Source organism: Carassius auratus, chromosome 11 (assembly GCF_003368295.1).
Source record: "Carassius auratus strain Wakin chromosome 11, ASM336829v1, whole genome shotgun sequence".
Classification (NCBI taxonomy): Eukaryota; Metazoa; Chordata; class Actinopteri; order Cypriniformes; family Cyprinidae; genus Carassius; species Carassius auratus.
In genome coordinates this window covers 9,087,685-9,115,258 of record NC_039253.1, presented here as the reverse complement: position 1 = coordinate 9,115,258, position 27,574 = coordinate 9,087,685, and the positions used below count along the sequence as shown (strand labels likewise).

The following is a 27,574-nucleotide window of genomic DNA, read 5'->3' as shown; positions in this document are numbered from 1 at the left end:
TTTCAATCCTTTATGCCCTTTCTTTCATACATGTATTTCAAAAAGAGACATTTTTCAAGTATGATCACACTGCTTCTCTTTTAATATAGCAAGCTTTTTTTTAGCTTTACATTCCCTACTAACCCTTAACTTTCATTGTTTGCACCATTTTTAACATGAACAACCAGGTTAACATCTCATTTTGTGGTCTATGGAAGAAAGAAATCAGCGGCTTCAAAAGAAATGATGGTGAGTAAATGATGACAGAATTTTCTTTTTAACTGGGCTATTTCTTACAATATACAGCTTTCATCATATCCAGGTTTTCGTGGACAGTTCTGAAGAGTGTGTGTGCTGCGGTGTGAATGCATCACAAGATTCTGTCCTGGGGACAGACACCCTGCTGTGTCAGGATGTTCCGAAATTTTCATGGTGAATCTACGTTTTAACTTTCAATAAAGTGGAATGCTCTTAGGCATGTTTTTTTCCACTGTCTCCGTGAGGCGTCTTTGAATTGTTTGATCCGAGCAGGGGAAAGCATTACATTTGCGTCACTAGTTTGTATCTTTTGAGCATTGCTTTGAAAGAAAAAAGCCTTCAAATAGCTGTTCTTTCACAATTAATTAGTCCAGAATAAATGCATAATCTGAGATTATGGTTATTTAATACCCATGACCTTCTCTTTGGTTGTAATAAATAGAAATCTCCTGCAACTTATTGTCTATTGTATTGCTGTCTGAGTCATTAATTCAACTGATTCATTCAAAAACGTGAGCAACTTTATGAATTAGCTCATACATCATTTACTCCAAAGATTTTCTCAAATATACTTCATTTAGGAACAAAACAGGCAACTGTGTTTAGGGGTGAATTACTGAAACAAAAACTTAATGTGTGAATCATTGAATCACTCATTCAACCTTTTCATTCAAATAAACTGATTCATTCTGAAACAAACTCAGTAATTCGTTTCAAAACTACAATTATAATTCTGACCGTCCCATACACCTTTTGACCAATTCCCTTCACACATGCGCTTTACATGCCTTTCAATGCAATGACCTCTGCTGACAGTCTCTGTAAGGCTACATTAACTTACAAATGAAATGAACAACTCATCTCACCAAACACACATACAATCCACTCACAGGTACTGTATAATCATGCATTGAGTAGTACTGTGTAAATGGTTGGGTAAATTGCTGCAAAGTGTGTAATTTGAAGTAATTCAGGTCTAAGGTTAGGATTTCGATAACATATACAAGCTGAGTGCTGGATTATATATTTGTGCACAGTGGGGGTGTGTAAAAACAGAGCAGGCTAATTGAAACATGAAGGTGTGCTCTTGACCTGCCTATGTGAGCAGCCCAGTCCTCAGTGTTTGAACAACAAAGAGAGCTACCTTACATCTCTGCACGACACAAGCTACACTAATTCACGACCTGTTGCTAGGGCAACACCTGCCTTAGACAAAGCTGTAACTATTAGTCAGACACAATCTAATGCCTGTGAACCTGAAAGCTTCTTGAGTGCTTCATTGTGGGAGGTCTTTCATTCTTCTCACTTTTAAATAAGCAGATGGTTAATGTGGAGTGTCTTGATTTCCTCATACCAGTAAAGATGTAGTCTGTGAAGGCTGGATGAAGCTTCCGGAAGGCCTCCTCAATTTTCTCTGTGACGTTCGAGGATGATTCTCCAGACCAGGGAGTGAACACGAATGAGAAAGTCTTCTCCATTGTAAGCGCTGCCTCCAGGAGCCCCTGTGTGGAAGGGAAACAGAAAGAGATTTGTTTTATTGTTCATTTACATGTAATTAGGTCATAAATACTTAAGAGTTACTGAAATGCACAATGTGATTTTATTATTATATTTACAGATTATAATTTAGCTTTTATATTTTTTCTCTGGCACTTCTATTAGATGGCATGTGGTTTTGATCATTTCAAAGTAAAATATAATTATACTTTTAAAACATAGGCATGATTAAATCAGGGCTGTGCCAGATCTTATTTGGAGTTATGATTTATTTCTTATTCAAGCCTTTGGTGTGTGACTGTTTGAGGTAATCAGCCACCTCCTGTCAGAATATAATATGACTAAAATAATAACATATTACTATAATAAGCAGAACACCAAAATAAAACTTAACAAGACTGTATTGACCTCTTGTAATTATGTTTGTGTATGTGTGTGTGCACGTACGTGTATGTGTGTATATATATACAGTCTTGTCAGTTTTTATTTTAATATTATGTATATGCTATTGTATTATTTAAAAATATTTAATTTATTAATACTTTTTTAATACGTTTTAGTGATTTATACTTTTGCCAATTTTATTTGTGTTAAATATTTCTATTTACATTTAACTAACTCTAATGTTATGTTATGTTATTACACGGCTCTGTGGAATACTTGATTGTGATTGTTCAGTCGCGACATTCCGAGGTATGTTATCCCTAGATAGCAACTGTTAAAAAAATAATAACACCGGCACATCCGGGTAACAGCAGTCAGCGCTGTACTATTAAAAATAAAAATTAAATTAAATTCTTACTTGAACAATTTGTTCTTGGTGGAAGCTTTGCATTTTTTTAGCTGATAAAATATTAAAACTCGATTCAAAATGGTGAACAATTATTTAATGACATCATCCTGGTATTCTCGTTTCATTCAAACGCATTTGCTGCCATTTTGCTACGACTGTTTTGTACGCTGTAGTGGATTATAAGAGAACTAACAAACTGGTAAGGTTTTAAAACATTTTCGTCTTAATTATTTTATTGCCTTAATTATTTTTGTGGTGAAATGTTGCGTAATAAGTGGTTTGACTGGACCGTTTCCCTTAAATGACCGTCTAGTTTGAATTTGCTGCTTGCTCGCAACTGCAGTCTTCACGGAAGCTTTGCGTTCAAATATTTCAACTCAAATCAATATTTTGCGTCTAATTATTTCCTCGTGTCAAGCAGCTTCACGTCGGGATCCTGATCACATTGTCGGGGTTTATTCTGAGAGAACAGCCGGCTGGATGTACATTATCCCTTACTTATGTTATGTGTCGTGTTACGTCAGTTGTAGTGACTTTAGCTCTTCAATTAGTTGCCAGCTTTTTTTCAAAATTTTTTATAGTTTATTTTAAGTTTAAAATGTCCCAATATGTAAAAAAAAAAATCACGTTTTTAATAGTTTTAGTTATTCTAACCAAGACAGGAAGTGACCATCAACAGGTGAACAAACACCTAGCATTTATCAACATAGATAAATTAGGCTGACTTTTTATACCAAGTGTGTATCAGACAGCCAGAACGGATTTGTAGGCAGTTTAGGGCTAACACTAAAATATAAATATTAACAATACTGACAAAAAATGTTTAATGGCAAACTTTGAAAGCATGATTTATAAAAGTAAACTATAAATAACCTGAGTCTTGAACCCATGGTGATCTGTTTGAGTTCTGTGAAACGATTTATTCTGTCTGACCATGAAACACCACTGACGAAAGCGAAGATAAGACACCTTTCACTTAAGGTACATCTTGTTTAGTCTTTCTCTTTTGAATTTACAGCACTAACATCTGCAGGATGTTGCCCTTTTCTACATAGGGAACACTGATAAAAGTGTTGCTGTGTATCATTACACTTTATTCTTCCCCAGAGGACACAAATATATACAAAAAGATGCTCTTCTCTTCATTCAGATGGGTCAAAACAGAATATTTCTGTGGCAGCAGTGGTGCATGCGTTACTATTGTACACGAAAACCTTTCAGTAGGACAAAAAAAATTCTCAGGGCAGGTTGGAGAAGATGAAAAAGCTCACCCTTACTGTGGGCCATCAAAACAAACACATGAGTTGAACTGCAGTCCATGTAGGATGAAAATGGATAGAAAAATATACATAAATGAAAAAGGAGTGGGCTTGATGTACACTGAGAGTTGTCCTACACTCAAGTCACTTCAAGCAAATGCAAATTATGAGACGTTGCAGATACAACCCACTTTAATGAGGTCAAAATGCATTAATTTTATATGCTGTAAATGAGAAAAAAGTGCTTTTCCCTTGAGTTCGGATAAGAGAGGTAGCCTGGGCTAAGAGCACTTATATTAGTATGAATGTTTCCACCATCTTGGAATTTTTTTAAAGAGTGAATACACATCGCAGATTTAACTGAAAGGATAAACTAGGAATAATGAGTGTGAAGCCAGTATCAGAGGAGCGTTACACAACACTGAACTACCAAACTAAATAGTGTTCCTTCAGGTCAAAGGCGCTGATGTTTTACACATGAATGTTTTGTGATTAATACGCATAGATCTACAGCAGTCGGCACTCTTTTAAGCAATAATCATTCATTGAGCTTTTGATTGGGCGCTGTGCAGCCCATCCGTCCTCACCTGCCAATACAGTTTGATGAGCTTGCTTATGTGCCGGTTGTTGCCTCCTGACAGCCAGTAAATGTAGTCAGCAATCATGGCGGCCCTAATGACAAGGACAGAAACAGGTGGACAGTATCAGATAACTTTCAATCAAGATGTTACATCATCTAGTGGCATACATGGCACATACTCAATAAGGGAATTCACTCGACAGACACACATGCACACGCCGTGCGGTGTCTCTCGATACAGTCAAAGCGCTTGCTTCAGGCTGACTCATGTGGTCACCGGCACAAATTTCTCTCTCTTGCATGTATTCTTTCTCAACGTGACAGCGTTGTGCTAATAATATTCATGTGTGTGCATCACATCATCAAACTTGGGAGATGTGAAAGTGTAAAATAGACCTGTGGTGACAAATCTTTATATAACAAGGCCAAATAACCACATTTATCTCCGATATGATGAGTAGAAGCCATATGCATGTAATTACCTTCAATTTGCGAGGGTCATGTGACAATGAGATTAGATGAAATATTCATCTTTGCATATAGTTTCAGATCATTTTATTAAAAAACAGAAGGAAGAATACAGTGCATACTGTATAACAAGTTAGTAAAGTATCCATTAAGTTAAACAAAATACGTTATTTCTATGACAAATGTTCTAAACGAGAATATTCTACATAGTTTGTCACAATATACATTTAATAACAAATTCTGTTAATGCATACACATTATTTTAAATAATGAAATTAAAAATAAAATGAAGTCATAGTTGCTGATATGGAGTTCTTTTTAGACGCTTATTCAAAAAGACATGCATTTCTATCAAATAATGAAATGAAGTAAATGTGGTGTTACGTTTTTGTTACTTATGCCAGTAGGTGACAACAAGTGACTGACTTTATGAGTGAACATTTCAGTATGCTTAAATACATAAACTAACTGGCAGTACTATATGTAAATCTTACATGTTTATTTAACTTGTATAAAACCATTGGTCTGAATATCATTTATGGCTGTGATTATTTGAAACAATAGCAGTCTTGTCATGCCATATTGCAGTACTTATTCTGCATGTTCATATTCTCCTGTTTATAATTACACTGTTGGTGTCATATTGTTTAAGAAACTCGATATACAAAGTCTTTTTGCTTAGGCAAGGACATAGAAGTATTAGAAAAGTCATACAGTGAAGTTCAGGCTTTTAAAAGTGTCAGTAGAGAGCATCAGGTGACATGCATATGCATGTTTGAACTTCAAATTGATGATGCAGTAACGCGTTGCATGCAAAACTCCGGAGACGTTAAAAAACTGCAGAGTAGCGTTAAGGATGAAATATTACCTTGCTCATCACCTTGTGCTATGAAATATAATCTCCAAATTCATGAATGCACTGGAAAGTACATAACTTGGATTGTATTAGGCACTATTTCCTGGAACACATTTTGATAAACTAAGATGATTAAATTATCTGGCCTGGTTGAATCAAATGACTTGTTTTTAGAATGGCACATTTCACTAGGCCAAATTAACATGCACTTTTATTATATAATGGCAGAAATTAAACCAAGACTCTTGTTTTTCTCCCATGATATAAATGAAATCTGAATTGAGAATGCTGTGAAATTTGAGTTTGTGTATTCTGCTCTTTGGGCTCCTCAAGAGAGCTTATCTCCAACTAGAGTCAATGTGTACAGATGACCTGACGATAACCCTTGTAATTAGTCCAATTTTGATCTTTACCCTAATCAGTGTAATTGCAATTAGTCTGGTTCTGATCTTTTAATGTATTAATAACCCCAAGTGAGAATTCTATTAGTTGTCACCAGTATAGTCTGATCAATGTGTTTACAATGCTTCATCTTTTTTTTTTTTTAGATCTATGGACCTCTTTACATATTTGAGGGTGGTTGAGTGAAGAGATTCTAGATTTGATTTTGTTCTATGAAACAGCTACTGTGCTTGTCATCTAATGACCCAAGATCTGGCTCATCTGCAGAGACTAGAAGATATGTTTCTGTCTGATCCACATCTTGGGTCAAATAATTTAAATTTTTTTTTTTACAGTGCTGGTGTCTTGCAGTATAGTCTAAAGTTTGGTATGGTATTTGTTTTTGAAATAAATTAATACTTATTACTGAGGATGGATGCATGAAATTGATCAAAAATGACCAAAAAATTAACAAAAATAAAATCAGCTTTGCAATCACAGGAATAAACATTTGAAAATAATAATAGTAAAAAAAAAAAACAACAACACCGTTATTTTTACATTGCAATAATAACCAAAATATGCACTTGACCTCCCATTTCCATTGAAGCAAATGAACTGGATTTTTTTAATTATGGATGGATTAAAGATGGAGTAATTCTAGTACATAGAAAAAATGGGAAGTGAAAGGTCAAGTTGAGCACAAGGAATTAAAAGATAGTATGCAATGAAGTGTCGTCCAGGATTTCTTCAGGTTCAGACACACTCTCTCTGTTTAAATCTAGATTAAAAACGCATCTCTTTCGCCAAGCATTCGAATAATTTGTGACTGCAGTTGCTTCTGATCAAATGCACATTCTTTATCTTTGGTTAAACTAATTCATTTTACTTTGTTGAAACAGCAGCTACGCTAATGATGTCTCTAATTGTTTCTCTTTTTTTGCCACGGGATTTACACAAGCTCCAGTCTGGATCCAGAACACCTGAGAAGAGATGATGCTGACCCTCAGAGGACCTCAGATGATGCTAACTCTGAAACAACATACAGAACTAACAAATATTGCTACAAGTGTGATTGCATCATATAATAATTGCTGTTAAAAATGTTCATCGTCTGGTTGACTACGTCTTGTATAAATTTTTCTGAAAAATCCTGTCATATGCACATAAGCTGACAGTCACCAATTATAAGCTACTAATACATATTGTTGAAACGTAATTTTGTGTAAAGTTGCTTTGTAATGATTTTTATTGTAAAAAGCGCTATACAAATAAACTTGAATTGAATTGAATTTCTGCCAAAAATTAAGCATAGTGTGTTATTGAGACATAGTCAAAATCTTTGTGATGTCAGTTAACATGTCGTTTCACTTTCTTCCAGCCATCACTGAATAAGAATCCAGCATCACCCCCTGTCTCGATTGCACTGAGCCGGGAATCATGGGGAGGCCTCATTTAGCTTGCTTGATTAATGCTTGATGAGGATGTGCAAGTGTCCTGCTGGGGTGAACGGAGCAATTCTCTCGAGTGTAAATGCCAATTAAATGTTTACAAATAATTAACCACAGTGCCTACTTGTCCCCTCAGGGGTTGAAATGTTGTTGTGGGTAAACATGGCATTTACAGTTAAGGACGCAGCAGGGCTGGTTAAGTGTTTCTACTCCTGCATCTGTTCAGGTGCCACATTTGCAGCTTTGAAGCAGTAGTCACGCACTGTTGTGTGCCGGTGGATGAGCCGATTCCTGTGGCGCGATGGCGCTCGGTCTGAGAGGAGTTCCTGGTGTGTAACGCCGCTTTCTCTTTTTGAAATGGGACGATTTTCGGATGAGAGCCGAGACATGGTGTGTCACTCATCCCTTGTTTTCTTAGCCAAGCATCAAATTAAATGCTAATTGTTTTTGTCTCTGTATGTGTACGCTGGGCGGCATAGTGAGCTTGACTAGAGACCCGACACAGAAACTGGATGCTAGTGTGTGTGTGTGTGTGTCATTATAACAGAGCACAAGCAGCACTTATCTTTCTCTCCCCCAGAACAGGCCTGGATCGCCCTTTAAATGCCATTTAAACCCTGTCATGCGATCAACGCATGAAACCATCCTTTTGCTTTGAAAAGAAGCATGATGGATTTGTGTGTTAACCATTTAATCGCTCTCACTAGCGTCTGAGGTAATAGGACTAAGAACTATCGCCATTTCTTTGATGAGGGACCTTTAAACTCTATAGCTTAAAAAAAGGTTGCAATAGAGCAGAAAGCCTTTTGAGTAGCGCTTCGAAACATAGCATGGTTGTGCTCCAGGACGACCCGCAGTCAAATCTATAGGCTTGTGGTCCTTTCCCATTCATGTCTCTTCTCTCTCTCTCTCTCTCTCTCTCTTTCGTCCTGTCCTGTCCAAATAAAGGCAAAAATCCAAAAAAAGCGGCAGAAAAAATTTACTGCAGCATCAAGGAACAAAAAATGGTAACACCAATGCTGCATTTATTTGATAAAAAGTACAGAACAGTAAAAACTGTAATATTGTGAAAATATTACAATTTAAGATTATTTCTATTTAAAATATTCTGAAATATAGTTTAGTCCTGTGAATTTGTCAGCATCGTTACTCCAATCAAAAAACATGATTTTGATAAAAAATTTTAACTATCATATGTATCGCAGTTTCATGCTCACGTGATGTCGTATTTAAAGCAGAATTTTAATATATATATATATATATATATATATATATACACATATATATATATATCATTACCATGAAATAAAATTATTATTTTGTTCATATCACCCACCCCTATGTCTGTCCATGACAGGAAGTTGAAAGGAAATAATTTATCAAAAATAAAATGAAGAATAGGAGTATTAAAAATAATAATAATAATAATGCTAAACTATATCCAGTATAATATTAGAATTTATAGTTTTTGTGTCACAGGTGTATTTGAAGCTGTGAGGGTATACATGACAAAGTACTACAGTATATTAACACAAATATCATGAAATTTCAAAGCAGAAATGACCCGATCAGACTTCAGTTCAGTTCACAAGCTTTTGTAAAAACCTATATAGATATATATAAAAGCAGTGTACTGTAGTGCATTGCATTCTCAAACTCTGCATGTAGCCCTGCTTTCCTTCCCAGCTGTCAATGTTTGTGCCTGTCACATAAATCACTTTTATGTCCACTAGCAGGCATCGATGACAAAGTTACATTCAGTGTGTAGGCCGGGAGTCGAGGTAATTTCAAAGTCCTTGTTATTTCACTGGCTTTGGCCACACGGGGGTGTCAAACAATAAGATGTATGCCAAAGGGATACAAAAAAATGAAAGCAAAGAAACGGGTATAAAAGGATGGAAAGCGAGTGAGAGGTTTCTAAGCAGGGCACTTCATATCAAGATAATAACAAGTCTGGCAGCAGAGGCCCTTGGCAGCTGCTACAGAGATAAACCTGCCATTAGGGCTGCAATGTGAGGCCTACAACTCTGACAGACTATTACATCCTTAAAAGTGAGAAGTGTTGTGGGGCAAAGACCCAGTTGTTGCCCTCGGCAAACGGGCACGGCCTGTCTGACTGGCCGCTGTGTGCCCTGGCACCCGGGGCGATAGTTTGTGAGCACCTTTGTGTTCTAACAGTTACTCCATGAGAACGCTGAGCTTTTAGAAGGCCACATTCCTGCTGAACAGCAGCGCTAAAATATGCAGGAGTATTTTGCTTCTGAATAGCAGCATGTCCCCTAATTCACACGGTTAGGCAAAAACTGAAGATTGGCATCAGGCAATCTGCATTGTTTTTCTATGGCGTCAGCACTTAGCACATTCTTGGCTCCGCGGCGTGAGGTTTGGTTCACTGCTCTCCCATTCCTCTCATACCTCCTGTCCAAGCTTGACAAATCAGATTGTTTATGCACTTCGCATCCCCCCTCCTTCTCAAAAAACAGCCAAACAAACAAAATTTACATCAGGACAGAATGTTCTAAAACCTAGCCTTGCTTTCTACTGCCTACATACAGTAGGAAGTGAAATGGACTGCGTGATTGCTTTCACATTTAGGCTAAGTGGCTGACACCACCTCAGCAGCATTGTCTTTGGAAATTGTGAGAAAATCAAGTACAAAAGGTGAAGTAAGTGTTCCACAAGAGGACAAAGCAATATTGATTTGATCCAGTTTTTCACTACTGCAACTTATTATTAATAGTTGTTTTAATATAATATACTAAAATGTTATGCTTACTAGAGGTAATTATATATATATATATACTACGTACTTACATAAAAAAATAAGTACAATGTACTTATTGTGTTCATATTGTATTGTAAAACACTTTTGCTGCCATTGAGGTGGTATAAGGGTAAGGTTAGGGAGAGGGTTGGAGGTATGGGTAAGTTTAAGGATGGGTTAAGGTGTAAAGAATGGGTCAACAGTGTAATTATAAATGTAATTACAGAAATAAAATACAGATGTAATTACATGTAGTTTAAAAAAAAAGTATAATGTAAAATATACATGTACACAATAAGTACATTGTACTAAATTATTAATTAAAATGTAAATGCATAGTAGTTAAGGCCACTTAATTTAAAGTGGGTCCAACATTTGAGATACTCTTTGGTAAACAGTGTATTTTTAATGAAATATAACCATTTTTTTTAATTATTATTATTATTATTTTCTTTTTTGGAATTTAATTAATTGAATGTGGTTGATGCGATGCATTGTGGGATTCTTCTCATCAAAGCATGCATGTGATGCATATCAGTTAAGAAGTTATCTAATAGTTAATGAGTTACTTAAAATGAAATAAAATTACATGTATTTGATATATTATTCCATATATAATTATCTATCTATCTAATATTCTATATAAATAGAGAATATTATATGTAATATTATATGTAATAAATGGTATGTTAAATAATAGTCTAATAAATGGCCCTTATTAAATAACACATTATGTATTATTACATAAATACATAAATGTATATCTAAAAAAGAATATAGTATAAAGAATAAATATAAATCTATTATAGTTTACACACACACACACATACTTTTATAGAATGATAACAATAATACAATAGAGTTTGAATTATTTGATATGAACTATTTAACCTTAACCTTAAAATTTCAACTCTTCACGTTAAAAATAACCCACTAAAAATATAAATAATGTTAACTTATTATTTCTTAACTTATAACTTTTATATCGTATTATTATTTCATCTTTGAGTGAGATGATGGAAAGATTAATCTAAATATGGCCAAATAAGCAATTAATTATTTAATATCAAGTGATATATATATATATATATATATATATATATATATATATATATATATATATATATATATATAGTACCCAATAGCTACCAATACATTTATTTAAATAAAATCTGTGCTACTGACTGATAAATGTTATGGTACAGTACCACTACAGTTTGCTTTCCTGAGCATTGCTGTATATTGCTGCTTAACTTTTGAGGAATCAACTATGCTGTCTAAGTGCTTCACAAACATGCTATAACAGCCAACTTTAATAAACCACGTGTGTGTGTAACATTATTGTGATTAAGCACTGAAGTGTCTCTCACTGCTGTGTGTATTGAGTAAAGAGCTTCCACAACTGACCTTGTTTGAGAGCGATAAGCGTCATCACTTTAATGTAGGAGCAAAGATGTCATTGCTGTAAATGTGGCTGGCAGAGAACGTTAGCTCACTGAGCTTCCTTCTTCATGCACACCTCCCATTCAAGACTGATGGCTCTGTCAGCGGCCCCTCTGACGGTACGCATCTGGCCTCATAATAGCCAAAAATGGACTAATTTGGCTGTCCAAAGTCATTCACCCACAAATGCACTTTTCATGGAGAATGGGGCAACTTGGCTAACCAGAGAGCTGTCAGAGGTGCTTGAGTAAACATTCTTATTCAGTCTTTTAAAGTGGCAAGCTGTAATACTCAAATCACTAGATATGGTGCTATTGACAGAAAACGCATTCAATGTCAAAACCATCACAAAGTAACTCTGATCCAGACATGACCTCGAGACCACAGCAGGAGCTCCAAATCCTCACAAACTTTTTTTTTGCAGAACAAGAGAGAGAAAGCGAGAGAGAGAGAGATAACGCTTGTATGTCCACCAGTGGACACCGTAAGTATTCAAATAAACAAGTTAAGGTGAAAAGGTGTGTTTTTCTGATAGAGTAAATTTTCTGAAAGTCGCTAAAATGCCGTATAGTTACATAAACGCCCTTAAATGTTCAGTCAGATTCTGCACAACAACTTAAAGACAACTGCAAAACAAACCTGACTTCTGGAAATGAGCCATAAGGTTAATTTTTTTTCCCCATGTTAAATGCTGACGGCGCATTTAGGAGTGTTTACTGTTGTACTGACTCTCGCTGTGAGCATTGGATACCACTCTCCTAAAGCAAATTCTGCCAGGATCCATCAAGAGCAAAGGTTACACTGTTAATTTTATTTCTGCATTGAGAAAGCTTGTCTCCTGCACAAACGGAATGATATTGCCTTCTAGAATAATTTCCGTTCTCGAGTTCAATATCTTGATGTGTCACTCACTCTTCCTTTGGTTAAGATTGCAAGGCGAGGTGAATCTATAATCTATATGCACATATTTCCTGTAGAGGCTGTTACTGTTTTTAATGCTTTCTGATTGTGCACGTTGACATCTGACTTTGATACTGCCTATAGAAATGAAACATATATATATATAAACAAAGAAATTATCTCAATAAAGGAGTCATGGATGATAGTATATATAAGCAACCATTACCAAAATGAGGAAGAAAATAGTACAATGATGAAAATGTGGAGAATAATTTGGTTTCTTTGTGCTGGAGAGCTATTGATTCTGTGAAATTTACTGGCATGTTAACTTCAAAACATAGATGCATTTTCCTCTTAAAGAGCTCAAATGGCTGAGCAGTATTTGCTGGAGAGAGGATGTGATTAGGTTAAAGAGTGGCGCCAGCTTCAGTGGCATGCTTGCTTCTTTGAAATGCACAACCATGCATTGTGCTCTGACAAACTGCACTTTGACTCCGCTTTAATATAGCATGGAGTTTTCAGGAGTAGACTGTACTGAGCAATGTCAGCAGAGATTCATTTGATGGGAATGTGAAGATTTGAATAAGATGCCAGTCTGTGTGCACTGAGTCTTAACCACATATGAATTTTGTGCGAACATCATGAGTTGTCAAGCTTGTGTGTGTGTGTGTGTGTATATATATATATAAATATATATATATTAGTAAAAAGTGTGTGTGTGTTTTATGTAAGTTTAACATTTTTTAGATTTCGTCTTGAAATAAATGCTCTTCTTTTTAACTTTCTATTCCTCTAAAATCCTAGACTGGAGTAACGATTTAAAAGTTAGCTTTGCCATCACAAAAATAAATTATATTTGTAAATACTATAAAATAAAACCGATATTTATACAGTTCTTTTTTTTCTAATATAATAAATAAAGTTAAATAATAGTTGTTCAAATATTTTTGGGGACCACTCAAAGTAAGAACAATCTTTCTTAATTGAACTTAAGTAATTGTAAGCAAAGCTAGCCAGACCGAATACACACCTACTACAAAGAAAGAGCATAAAGAGTGAATCAGATCACTACAAGTGCGACATACACCAAATGTTACCAGAAAACATCTCTTCCACCACTGGGGCAGTGGCACTAAATTTGTAGGCACGGTGGCGGAGTTGATCTATTTCTGCTTGCAGAAACTCAAATGTGGGAGGGGGAGGAAAGCAAGAACAAGTGCGAGAAAGACACCAAAGTACCCGTTTCTTGCTCTAATCTATTTCAACTGGGTTAATGTGGCTTGATAATGATCAAACAGAATATGACTTTCTCGCGATAAATGGCCCCAGCAGCCACCAGTTGGCCATGGCATTTGGCGCAACTGATGCTTCTACATGATTTATTCCACCACCGTCCAATAACTAATGGTAGCTGTCATCTCTAAAAGACCAATGGTGGAACATAGGCATTTGGTAGCCGTATCATTAAAACACATATGGAACATTAGAAATGGGGAGGCAACAAGGGAAAGATGTCAGTCAGCAGTGGCGGGAGTGGATGTAACTGTAGCTCTAATTGTCTTCTTCCAACTGCCAGTATTTATGTATCGCCAAGAACATATTTTTCCAGCACAGGCCGACAGAACAGAGGGAGATGTAACGAACCACTGGGCAGACATGTGTTTGCGGGGTTTGTCTAAATGACTGGGAGCTTTTCTCCTACTGAATCTGTCTTCATTTCGAAGAAAATACCCTTTCTGAGCCCTCCATTAATGCCAATTTTACCTCGCTGCCTCACAGGGGTTTCCTAGCAGTCGATACACCATGGCTTGTCGAAGGTGGTTCTGAAAACAGATGGGGTTTAGCTGGATGCTCCTGCAAATCGAGAGGAGAGAGATGGGAAAATGTAAAATCATGTTTCTTGGAACAATTTGTAACCAGACTACATGAGAGAGATCAATCATGGCCCATAATGGGATTAATAAAAAAAATAAAAAAATAAATAAAACATTGAAGACACTGATGTCTATTAGTTTAAAAAAAAAAAAAATCAGATTGATATTCCTTTTTTAAGTCATTTAAATTGCATGAGATGGATGGGGTATTCTGAATAACGATGAAACAGAATTTAGAAATAAAGTAATATAATATGCATCAATCAGCAAGAGTGGAGTTTGAAGTTTGATTCGCATCATGTCGAAAAATGCATGAAGCAACAACAGCGATGTCAATCAATCAGGAATGCAACCGCAAACAACCACCAAAAACATACGTCTCCTAAACGCTTCTCGGTCTGATCAGCCATTTACCGTTAGGAAACATACAAACAGTGTCTCCTCACTATTCATTAAATTCTGAGAGATCCCCGACAGGGGTGCAAGTGAGAGACTGAGAGACAGGAAGACAGGTGTAGAGACCTCAGTGAATCAGTGACACCTCCTAAAAAAATAAAAAAACACAGCTGCCTGCCAGCGATCATAGCCAACTTTGAAGCTTCATTAATTGCCATTCCGTCATCGCTTGTCGCAACATGCGGGGTGTTACTTGGCACACACACGCTCTTTCGCTCAGCCTTTTAATGCTTGGTGAAATTAACTGCGTGTTCCTTGTGCTTTACATGTGCTGGTTACAGCCGAGGTCACTGGTAATTGAGGAGCCGGCGCCGTACGTTTGACGAGGCAGATGAATCGCCGCTGCACTTCCTCCAGACAGAGACAGAGTGTGAAAAAAATAGGCCTTACTCATTCTCTGGGCAGCACTTCCTCTCTGTTATCTACTTTCTTAATAATTTACAGAGCTGAAACCTCACAGTTATTAAACTAGTGCCCCATTAACCTGTGAAAACTTTGGATTTTCTTTTTCTTCCTACTCTATGACTATCCAAATGTCAGAAAATGACACTTAAAAACCACAGTTAAGCCAGTAATTGACTTCATGACTGCAACATATTCTGGCCAAGAAATGGCAATTTAGATAAGAAGGGGCCATCTGGCAGTATATAGATTGGAAGAGGTTGTCTCTTAGGAAAGGGCTTTTTAGTTAATTTTAATAGATTAAAATTAGCGCTGTCAATTAATCTTAATTATTACATAATATGCTGATTAATCTAAATCACAATCAATTTGGGCTGAGAAATCCCCCCCCCCCCCCAATGATAATTTAAAGTCATTATTGTGTTAAATGAAAAAAAAAAGTATTGAATAATATTGTAAAAAAAAAAAAAAAAAAAAAGACTGGTTTACCATAAAATCTACTTCTGAAGTGGTATATTTATACAGAATGTTCAACAATTAGACCTGCTATGTTTTTAATATGTTTTAAATGGGCATTTTTTGTTGTTGTTGTTGTTTTTTTTAATGAAATTTAAAGTTTAAAAGATTAAATTATTATCTCAACATGAAACTAAAACGGTCAGTAGGTGGTGGCAATGATTTGAATGAGTTTTTCTGTCACTCATTAATTCAAACGAATCGTTCACATGTTTGATTCATTCATAAATGACGCAAGTGAGGTCCTGTCCTAAATTGCTCCCTAAACCCTTGCGGTCTTCCTTTAAGTCCACACTTTCATGACAAAATACTGCTCGACTATTGGGTAGGATTGTGCTTCAAGGGCAGCAAAGGAGGTGCTTGCGAGCACCCTGCTGAAAGCTAAAATGACAAATGTGACAACTGCGACATCCTATGGTCTCGTGGATTTAATTGACACGAGCAGGCCATTGTAAGTCTGCGAGTGCACATGAAGTGCACCATTTGGAACGGGGCCTGACTGTCCTCATGAATGAGTCATTGAATCACTGACTCACTTGATTTGAAAATTTATTTAGATTTTCATTAACAAAACAGCACTGTGTGTTGTTCTATTGTGGTTTTGTCCGAAACTATTTTCATTGGCAAAATTTAGCAAAAACATACTATACTCACAATATTACTATACTCACAATCTAAAATGTACAAATTTTAACTTCTTGTTTAATGAACAGATACAATAGTGCAGATACTTGAGAAATAAATAGCACTCTTTCTTATGATATTGCCAAACTATCATATCATATTAACATTAGAAAAGTTTTTTTTTTTGTCATCGTTCTGTTTGACAGTAGAAAAATATAGCAGTACTGCATTGTTTTTAAGACCTCCTCACCAGCTGCACTCCTGACCTCAACCAGGCCGGGAGGCGATGACAGAAAGCCATTTTAATAATTAATAGAAATGTCCATTATACATTTTTTATAAGTGATCCATCTGTGAATTTTAAGAGTGGAAACAACAATATAGATAGAGGTGAGTTGGCACAGAGGTCAGATTAGAGAAAATGTGGCTCTGACGCACTGAAATTTGCAGCATGTAATACAAATTGTTTTTGCTTTGACAAAACTGTGTCAGTTGAAAGAGGATCTTTCTTTCATTTTCATATCTTTTTTTTGTCTTTTATTTTGAAATTGGTGGTCATGAATTTATTTTGAAGTCTTCTTTTTCTGGATGTTTGTGTCTCTATAATCTTTGTGATTATATTCACCTGTGGCTTGTTACCTAATTAGCTGATAAATATCCTTATGTTCCCCTGTGTTTCATTCGGAAGGCTCTCACTCCGAAGGGTTGTAGGGTGTAGGAAACCAAACAACTGTTTCTTGAAGTGCCCTTCTGCATCATCATCATGTGCCCACGTGTAGGCACCGTCATCATGCAAAGAATCTGCGCAAAGGATCATGGTAGCCTGAAGTTTCCATCAGCTGTACCCTTCGAAATCCTTCATTCTGAAGGGCCTTTTGAAGTGGCCAGTTTTGAGCACTTCGGTTTGGAACAACCCTTCAATATGGCGGCCATGATTGTTTTCATGCCGAAGTGCCCTTCAGAGGGAGATATATCCCGTTTGGAACACACCGTTTGTCTCCTGCAGTGAGTTTTAGTGGAAGCTTTACTTGTTGATTCTTTAACAGATTTTGTCAATGGTTTGAGCTTGATTTTATGAGGATATTGACTTTTTGGGGGCTTTTCTCAAATTTAAAACACTAAATTTGAGTTTGCATTTAGTATATTTAAACTGAGTATGTTGAATTTGGCCTAAATCCTCTCCCCTCCCCCTCTTTTGTGACCCTGATTGCACAAAAGTTTGCATTCTTCTATAAATCAAGATTTGGTAATTTAAATTATATAAACATCATGTAAATGGATGTATCTTATAAAGTAAAGTTGAGCTTTGTATTGGTATGATACTGGTTATTATTTATATATATTTTAGAATAAAAATAAAATTTTCAAATTTAACATGATGATGTGATTCACATATAACATTTAAAATGATTCATTTTAGTTAAGCGTTTTTCTTTTTATTTTTATTTGTTTAGACAAAATATAATATTTTTATGATTGTAATTAAAATGCGAATGTTGGCCATAACATGTAAATAATTGTGATCACTATATGCTTGATAAGAAACACATTTCTGGAGTTAGATAATACCTTTTAATTCCTAAAGTTTGAGATTTGGCCTACATTCTGTGTCGCTGAATTGCCGTTTGAATGTACTGTAAATGCTGCACACCCTCAACATAGAAATAAAACAATCAAGTATATAATAATTCTTAATGGCTTGCTCCCAATACTCATTTTATAATTTATTACAATTGTTAAATGAGTTAATCAGTGTAGTAATCCAGACAGGCTGTTAACTTCAACAACTTTTTTTTTCTTTACAATTAATTAGCAATTTGACTATGCCCTTTATATATTAACCTTGATCGCATTACCTCCATTGTTTGTTGACATTATTGCATGAAAATGTGTTGTATTCATGTGGGTCAGGTGTTCATTCATACACGTGAACATATTCTTAAAAATGTGACAAACGTATAGAATATAGGCTAGTTTTGGCTTTATTATTAGCATCGGCAATATTCACTGTTAAAAAAAGACTCGGAGGCTTGAGTTTGAAATGTCTAATCTGTCATGAGAGGAAGCAGTTTGATGTCTTTCTGTCAGCCTTTAGCTTAGTCTCCTTTAAGGGGTTGTTCAAGAAGCCTGACAATAATTATTTGTAGATCACAAACTTAGTTCCGCACAGCGACAGACTAAAGAGAGCATTATTTGAAAATGGCACCTCCAACCTGAGAACATGACAGGAAGAGACACGGAGCCCTACAACTTTAAACGCTCTGGAAGCATTGTCATCACACGGAATACAAAAGCAGCTACCTTTGTATTTTTATCTGAATTGTGTTGTTGCGTTCTTATTCGTCGTGCACGGAGCTAATATATACAAAATCTGTTCGACAGGAATCAACAAAGCTGTCTTTGATGGGATTCCACCCACATTCTCCTAGTGCTCAAAGCTGGTTCCTACGAGGAGAATGGAGAGATAACAATTGACATCCAAGGTATTCTCTCCTTATTTTCTTCACTGAAACAGGAAGATAAATGCACAAGCCAAGGAGTAATCCATAAAGGATTTTATAGTATGCTAGCCGTATTCAGAGCATCAGCTTGCCTATTCCTCACTGGATCCATTTTGGAAAAAAACATTCCTCTGCGTTATTCATTTGGCCAAATTACCAGAATGTAATGCAATGGGGCTGGTTGTAAATTACGTATAAAAAAATAAAAAAATATTTGATTAATATTTGATTAACATTTGATTACTTTTAAAGTAACATTTTTTTAAATTTGTATTTTTTTATTTTGCATTGATTTATTTTTACATTGTATTAACATACTGTATATCTTTCTTTTCTTTTTACAGTTAACAAAAAAGAGAAGTAAATATCAAATTAACAAATGGATAAGGAAAAGGAACAAAAGGGCAGATTTCTTGCTTTGTATATTTTCAACATGGGCCTAAATGCTGACTTAGTGCTGTACTGTACATACTGTATGAAAAATCAAGCATAGTTGAGGTCCTTTCAGTTCATGTTCAGTGGTGCATCACATCAGTTTTCATAAGCACTGTGCCTTTCAATGAATGAGACGCAAAGAAGCAAATACAAATGCATGTAATAGTTGTAAGAGGGAGAATAAGGCATACCTTTGGTTTGGTTTTTACCATCAACTTTGTGTCACTGCTCACATGGTCTAACATACCTGTATCAACCGCTGCGGGCAATCTCATGATAATCATGATCTCCCCACAACCATTTATCTTTGTGGTTACATGATTACAAGCCCTTTAGAACCTTAGTAGATGGCTGACAAGGGTTACATGGCTAAATCGCAGATGTACTGTTTTAAAAACATTGTATCTTTTTGCAAGCTGTAGCTGTATGCATGGTTTTTATTTCTAAATATTATGTCATGTATTCAATGCACCTGTCTTCAACCATTCAGGTGTGTGAGAGCTGTTTATTTGTATTTCTAAAACATCTGTGCTGACAGCGAAGGAGTGTTTGTATGTGTGCAGGAACAGAAATGTCACAGTATTGGCTTTTGATGAGCAGCTGGATGGTGGAATTATAATGTTTCAGAACTCTGTACATCACAGAACTCCAATCTATATATATATATATATATATATAAGCAGAATACAGGAAAAATTTGTCATTTAAACTTTATATGCGTTATTATTATTATTATAGCGCTGTCAGACGATTAATTGCAACTAATTTTTTTTTTTTTTTTACATTATGTGTGTGTACTCTGTAAACTTATTATGTAAAGTTTGTTATGAAGTTATTTATTTAATGTTAAAAGTACACCCATACAGTATCCACCTTTTTCCTCAACGTGGAAGTAGATCTACGGGTGAGACTTCCCTTTCATTAGCTATCGCTATAGGAAAATAACGAGGAGAATAACAACTTGCTGTTAAATGGTAAGTGTTTGCAGTACAAACCAGTGTGTTCTCAATTAAGATAACAGATTAAAATAATATTATAGGACACATCAATTGTCAATATCAAGCAGCAAAACAAACTGTTTTGTACATCTAAAAATAGCCGTAAAAGTTAGGAGTTGATTTATTATAATTATTTAAAAAAAAAAAAAAAAAAAGTTTCTTATGCCCACTATTTGCATTTATATGAGAAAGACAGTAAAGACAGTATTTTTTAAATGTAAAATATTACATTTATTACACGGCTATTATCCTTCATAAATCATTCAAATATTAATTTCAAATATTTTTAAATATGTTATATGTTTAGCCTCTGAAACATAAAAGGAAAGGAACAAGGTTAGCCAAATTATGTTCCCATGTTTATTTTGTTTGGTTTCATCTAAAATTGCATTTCCCTGAACAATTTAAACTGCTCCCAATTGGCTTTCAGGGAGTGTGCTTTTGATATAGTGTAGTGTGGACCGACTTCTAGAGAACCTTATTTCAGTCACAGAATTGCAGTTGCATTACATATGGTTCATGATGTTGCCATGACAACCCGTCTCCTTTTGTTAAACATATATTTCCTACCTCAACTCATTTCCTTCCAAACAGTCTATAATTATTTATATATATATATATATATATATATATATATAGGCCTATCTGCAGAACATGTGTATTCTTTTGCTTTATGTAAGATTTTCCTCCCTAGCTTCCCAGCGTATGATTTTTCAGACGGTTTTGAATGCCAGGATTATTTTTACTATTCCCAGTGCACTCTCACAGAAAACCGTTTTCTATATTTATATATTTTCACACTTTTACAGTATATGTTTTTCAATATTAAGTAGCACACTGCTAGCAACAACACTGACAGATGGGACACGAGCTGACAAGATCTGCAGACGTTACATGTTATAGCATGTTTTCTATTTTTATTGCATGGCCTCTATGTTAAAGCAGGCATGAGTTACCAAATACCAGCCTTTTGACCAAATCCGATGATAATAAAGGTTGCTTAAGCATTTAACTAATAATAGTCAAATTAATTTTTGAAAGGAATGGTTCACTCCAAAATTACAATTGACTGAAAATGTCCCCTCAGGACATCCAAGATGAGTTCTGAACAAATTACACCACTTGTTCCTCAATTGCTCTGCAGTGAATGGGTGCCATCAGAATTAGTTCAAATCCAGCTGATAAAGCATCAAAATAAATCACAAGTACACAAGATGCTGCGTGTTTGTAAGAAACAAATCCATTTTAAAGCTATTTTGACTTCAAACTGTTGATTTATCTATGCATAGCAGTGCTTCCTCTGGAGAAAATGTTGTGAGAAACAAATCCATCTTATGCAAAAATGAGTTTGAACACTGTTGTGTGGCTGCAGTATGTGAGAACGACCGGTCTGTAATGGTTTCACTTGCATTTAAAGGGACAACCTCAGAAAACGTGCGTTTTGGCTCATACCCTAAAAATTTTAACAAGCTGTAAAAAAAAATCATCATTGTGGTATTTTGAGGTAAAACTTTGCATACACACTCTGGCTTATTTACAGGCTTATTTTACATCTTGTAAAAAGGGCGTAATAGGTCACCTTTAAACCATTGTATCCGTCCAAAATATAGTCCATAAATCCATAATTCTTCTTCCAGTGAAAAGTCTATCATCTGTTGTGCTCTCATCTCAAAATCCACCGACATATTGGTTTTAGAACTGTTTTAGCTTGTAAACGGTGTAATAATTGTGCATATTTCTCTCATGATTCAGCTGAGATTACTTTTTTTTTTTTTTTTTTTTTTTTTTTTTTTTTAACAGAATAAAACCATATTGGCGATTAAACACCTTAATGATGGATTCGTTTCTCATAAACACACTTCACAAGATGTTAATCGATGTACTAAAGTCATGTGGATTACTTGTATATTATTGTGGTGTTTTTATCAGCTGTTTGGACTCTCAATCTGTTGGTACCCATTTCGCAATGACTTTAGCTACAGTTTTAATGCAGAATTAATAAATCTCTACTATTATGTTATCTTACTTTGCCTGTTCCCTTCATCCTCTAGTCTGTAGAGGGAGCTGCAAAGACTTTCATTTCTTAAGCCGTTCAGAACTTTTCAAGGGTACGCTGCCGTCAGGATGAGTTATAGCTCAGAGAAAGCGCAAACTCTCTCTCTTTCTCTCCCACTAATGGAGGAGCAAAGGAGAACAGCACAGGGCCATGACTAACTGGATACAGCAGACACTGTTAACTGGAGGTCAGGAGGCTTTACTCTCACTGTCCACTTAAAAAAATGACTCCTGTCACACTACACTCAAACACACCAATCAACATCCATCTGCTTTTGAGTGAGTGTTGCGCATCATTTGCGGACATTGCTGATTGAACCTAGATGAAACTCTCAGGGCAACTTTTGAGTTTACAGACCCACCTTATTATATTATTTTCAGCAATACATAAGTTTTGTCTTCTATGAACTTTAATAGTATTCTAGACAAGTATACACAATATTTCAGCACCATATTATAACTAATTTATTAGTTTTTCCTATTGTTAAGATTCTATTGGTCATGATTTAAATTGTCATCTGGCACTAATTTAAAGGGGGCCATATGATGCGATTTCAATTTCTCCAAACTTGTGAACTGCAGTGTACTTCTTTTTAAATTATGTTATAAACCACAACAAATCCATCTTATGCAATAACTACCCATCATTTTTGAGGGGCTCAGGGTCTGACAATTCTCATGGTATGTGCTGTGTGTGATTTACCTGTAGCAGTGCAGCAATGCCGGGTTAGGCCTCTTCATTTGGAGATAGCAGGCAACTATTCTGGACTCAACAAAGCTGACAACTTTACAAACGTCTTCATAATCAGCGTTAAACGGTTTCTCAAACACAGCACCTTTGGAACATAGCTGAGAGAGAGAAGAGGTGGGAGAAATCCAAGGTAGCTTGTATTAACTGAGATACTGAAAAATGTTGACCAAAATAATCCTGCTTATAACCTAGTTGATCAATTGTCAAATAAAATGTGATTGGTGTTTTCTTAAATGAATGAAAACGGAAATAAATGAAAATGTTTCCACAAACTCATGACGTCACTGTCATATTATAATAATTAGCTTGATGCATTTCTATGACCCAAGCTGAGTAATGCAATAAAAAAAGCATAACAATATGAAGAATTTCACCTTGAGCACTGAATGTTTTTGAATGTACTGTCAGCTCAGCTATGAACATACCACTTCATTAAAAGGAAAATGTTCTCTTCACTTGACGCGTGTACAAACACTCTCTTGATGACCTTTTTCTCATTTGACCTCATATATTGTATGACATTATTATTTATGACATTTAAAGAGTTAAAATTATATTCTTTTATAAGAATATATATTATAATCTTTTTTTATATTCTTTTATTATTATTTCCATTGGCTTAGTGTTGGGCATTTGAACAAGCCACAAACATTAAAAATTAAATATGAAACGAATGCATAAATCACTTCATTTGCTCTATGAATGATACCTAAGATCATGGGGTTTGTTAAAATGTTTTAAGTTTTGTAAAAGTGTTACAAGTAATGTTTTACTTTTTTTAAGCAATCTTATTTCTTCTACTGGATGGGCTCTTTTTTTTTTTTTTTTTTTTCAACCACTCTGAAGATCCAAACAGCTCCGATAGCAACTGCATATAAAATGACTTCGAACACCTTAAGATCCCCATAAGAGTGCATGTGCACGCACATTTTAAAAACAATCTAGTGCATAAGTGTATTAAATGCACAGATAAAGGTCTGTAGGAAGGGCAGCCTGTGGTATAATTTGAATATTGAGTACCTCTAGTGCAGCAGTGAAACGGCTGGCTGCAGTGGCATATTTCTTCTGTTGGTAGTACGAGTTGGCGTCCTGTAAAGCTACATCGAGCCATTTGTCAATTTGAGGCAGAAAGCTGAGATTAGGTCCACTCGGAGGCCCTCCTATTTCAGCCGCTTGACACATTAATTGTGTGGCGGTGGAGGCCAGGGACTTGTGGGTAATGTCCTGTTCGTCACTGAACACTAACTTTGTCTCAGCCTCCATCAGGTCTCTTAGAGAAATGCGAGGGGGTGAAGAAAGGGGGCTTCGTTCATTATTTGCTCCTGCACAGTCGTCCAGCGATCCATCTTTTCTTCGAGTGTCATTCTTCTTGCTCCTCTTTGGGGCACTGCTGTCTGTCTTTTTCCTTTTTCTGTTGTTTTGTCCTTTTTCCTCTGGCTGATTTCTCTGGACTGTTGGATGCTCTGTGTATTTGGGGAAAACCATCTGCTCTGGTCCATGGAGTTCCAGGCTTCTATTTGAGTCTGCAATGTTTCTGAAAGGCATTTAAAATTAAAGGCATAGTTCATCCAAGATGTTTTAACAATTTTTTTTTTTTTTTTTTTTTTTTTTTTTTAATAATCCATTAAAAAGAGTCTATAATCCATACCAATGCTTCCTCCAGTAAAAAAAAGTCCATCCATGTTGTCTCTCGTATTAAAATCTACCCACATGTTGGTTGTGGTGAGCTATTTTGGACTGTTTGCACTTGTAAATGGTGCTTGACCTGAGCATATTTCTCTCCTGATTCAGATGAGATGACCTTTTCACTGAAGAAAACAATAATATGGGTGGAGGACTCGTATTTTAGCTGGAAACAATGGTTTGAAAAAAGAAAAAAAAAATCTTGTTGGATTTCTTACAAACATGCAGTTTGTTTCAAGCTGGACTGGATTATTGTCCAGTTTGGATTATTGTGACGTTTTTGATAGCTGTTTGAACTCTCATTTTGATGGCACCCATTCACTGCAGATGATCCATTGGTGAGATGTAATACTAAAGTTCAAATGCTCAGATTAAGAAAAAAACGACATCTTTGATAGTATGAGGGCGAGTTAGTTTCCATCAAATTTTAATGTATGGGTGGACTGTTCCTTTAATGCAACACTTTTTAGGGACCATTTGCACAGAACGTTTTTTTTTTTTTTTTTCATTGCACTGCTCTTCAGTTGTTGTTTTTTTTTTTTATTTGAAATGCGTTCGGTGTGTTTCTTCACTGGACTTTCAGAATTGGTAATAATGGACAAGCAATTTACAATCTACCCCACCTGCAGACTATCCCATTCCTGTGTGGGTTACTAAACAGCCCAGGAAATAAATGCATTTTACATCCCAATGAAGGCCTGCTCTCCTCTTAAAGACATGTTCTCAATTCTCTAAGCAGGCTGAATCTTTAATACATTCGCTGCTATTATTCTTCAGTAAGAGCGCTGCTGTTAGTGTACTGTTAGAGAAGTCACTTAAATAATGTAGAGGGCCGGGGTGCTGATTCACTGCCGCTCTTGAGATGTGTTTAGGAAAAGGTCACTGTGACGTATACACCTGTTGGCAATGGGCCGAGCTCCTGCTTTAAGAGTAGACTGCAAATTCTTCCATCTTTATGTGTGTGTGTGTTACTACCTTGGTGGGTGAAAGAGTGTTTTTGTCCATATAAATGTTTTAAAGCAGGCTGGCTGAGACTACAAGAGTTTTAGGCCAATTTATCCCTCAAAAAAATAAAATCTTATGTAGGACCTTGGTCGTTTACAATGTTCAACCCCAGATTATCTGATAATGTAAGGCATTTTCAGATCTAATCTTAATTACTTCCAGTGTGCTCGCAGACACACCTGATAATATCAAATCTAATATAATGGTTAATGGACAATGTGCCTTGGTTTCGTTTAAATGTAGAAAAGTGAAGCCAAAATGTCCCATGTATGGTCTCTGTAATCATCTGGAACCAAAGCTTGCGCAGTTCTCATTAGCTGGAGTCAAGATATCGTGATAAGTTTGCAAGCTCACGATCATGACACCAAACCCCATTTTTTTAAAGCATGAAATAACTAACTAAAACAAGCTTTTTAGAAAAACATACACTTGAACACATCAAAAGTGTTAAGAACTACCTTAAAAGATGGAAACAAATGTTTTTTTTTTTTTTTTTTTTTTTAACGTTTGGCTTACGTCCCATTTGTTTACATGGAAAGGACAGGGTTTATACTGCAGCCAGCCAATAAATGATGATCTAAATGTTTTGGCTTCACTTTTCAGGATGTGTGGGCCACACTTGGTACGGACAAAGAAAAAAGCTGAGCAGATATGACCTCAGTTTTGAACTTACTAGGTGAGCGTAAAAAGCAGCCAGAGCCTAGCGCTGATGGTGTTGCTAAGCAATGGTAAACAGTTTTTACTGTTAGCTAGCATACTACTATTAACAGATATTAAAATTGGCAATTCAGTCTCACCTTTGCTGAAGAACAGACTATATGCATTTCATTATCCATTATGTCACATGAGGGGCTTCCTCTGGCATGATCATCTTAATATCTTGTACTGTGTGATGCTCCATGATTTTCAAATCATGTATGAGATTTGAAAGAAGACAATCTGTGCGTGATGCAAAACCAGATTTCATAGGATTTAAAAACGCCTGTAGTCTGAGCCGTAGGTCATAAGAATTCTTGTTATAGTGCAGATGTGGGCACTAGATATGGATTTAGGACTGTAGAGCCCACTAGGTGGCAATAAATAAATATTAAGCCAAATGTGTATATATATGAAATCATTTTTAAACAGTAACTACTGTATTGCTGTATCCTGAATGATGCCTCAACTGGGGGAAATAATGTTGACTGCTCCCTAACATAAAAATATTTCTGTTGAAAAAAGCGGTGTCAAGCTGCACTCACCTCTGAATTTTCATTGTGCAATGTGTCTTTTTGAACGCTTAAAGAATAACATTGTATCACTGACATCACCATACAACTTGTGGAATTGTGTTGTCCAATCAGATTAGAGCACCAGGACTGACTGTTATAGAGTGCTACAGTGCCCGCCCACTTTTTAGTGCTGGTATTTTTTTTTATATATCCACCTTATTTTTCGACGCGGAAGTAAGCTGTGTTTTTTTTTTTTTTTTTTTTTTTTGAATGTGCGAGACTTCTGGTTCATTAGCCACTGTAGGGAAATAACATGAAGAATAACAGTGCAGTATGTGTTCATAATTAAGATAATACATTAAAATAATATGGTAAGAAACACCTTTTTGCTATATCAAGCAGCAAAACAAGCTGTACAGCTAAAAATAGCTGGT

General features: G+C 35.7%; 2 protein-coding genes across 3 annotated transcripts in view; one reads left to right on the top strand and one right to left on the bottom strand.

Moving 5' to 3' along the window:
• LOC113110951 (spermatogenesis-associated protein 16-like) overlaps positions 1-24,771 on the bottom strand; it is a 41,390-nt gene extending 16,619 nt beyond the window's left edge. Inside the window, exons 1-5 of the mRNA XM_026275264.1 lie at positions 24,262-24,771; positions 23,194-23,339; positions 14,394-14,483; positions 4,374-4,458; positions 1,592-1,739 (exon numbers count right to left, since the gene is read on the bottom strand). Coding sequence (XP_026131049.1) covers positions 1,592-1,739; positions 4,374-4,458; positions 14,394-14,483; positions 23,194-23,339; positions 24,262-24,726 — 934 coding nt within the window. The 5' untranslated portion in view covers positions 24,727-24,771. The remainder of the gene's footprint in view (positions 1-1,591; positions 1,740-4,373; positions 4,459-14,393; positions 14,484-23,193; positions 23,340-24,261) is intronic.
• LOC113110952 (neuroligin-1-like) overlaps positions 17,171-27,574 on the top strand; it is an 80,237-nt gene continuing 69,833 nt past the window's right edge. Inside the window, exons 1-3 of one of the 2 annotated variants that reach the window (XR_003293234.1) lie at positions 17,171-17,506; positions 18,884-18,984; positions 19,347-20,084. The gene's annotated coding sequence lies outside the window, so the exon portion shown is untranslated. Of the gene's footprint in view, positions 17,507-18,883; positions 18,985-19,346; positions 20,085-27,574 lie in introns of those variants that run through there. The other variant, XM_026275266.1, reaches the window with a different exon arrangement.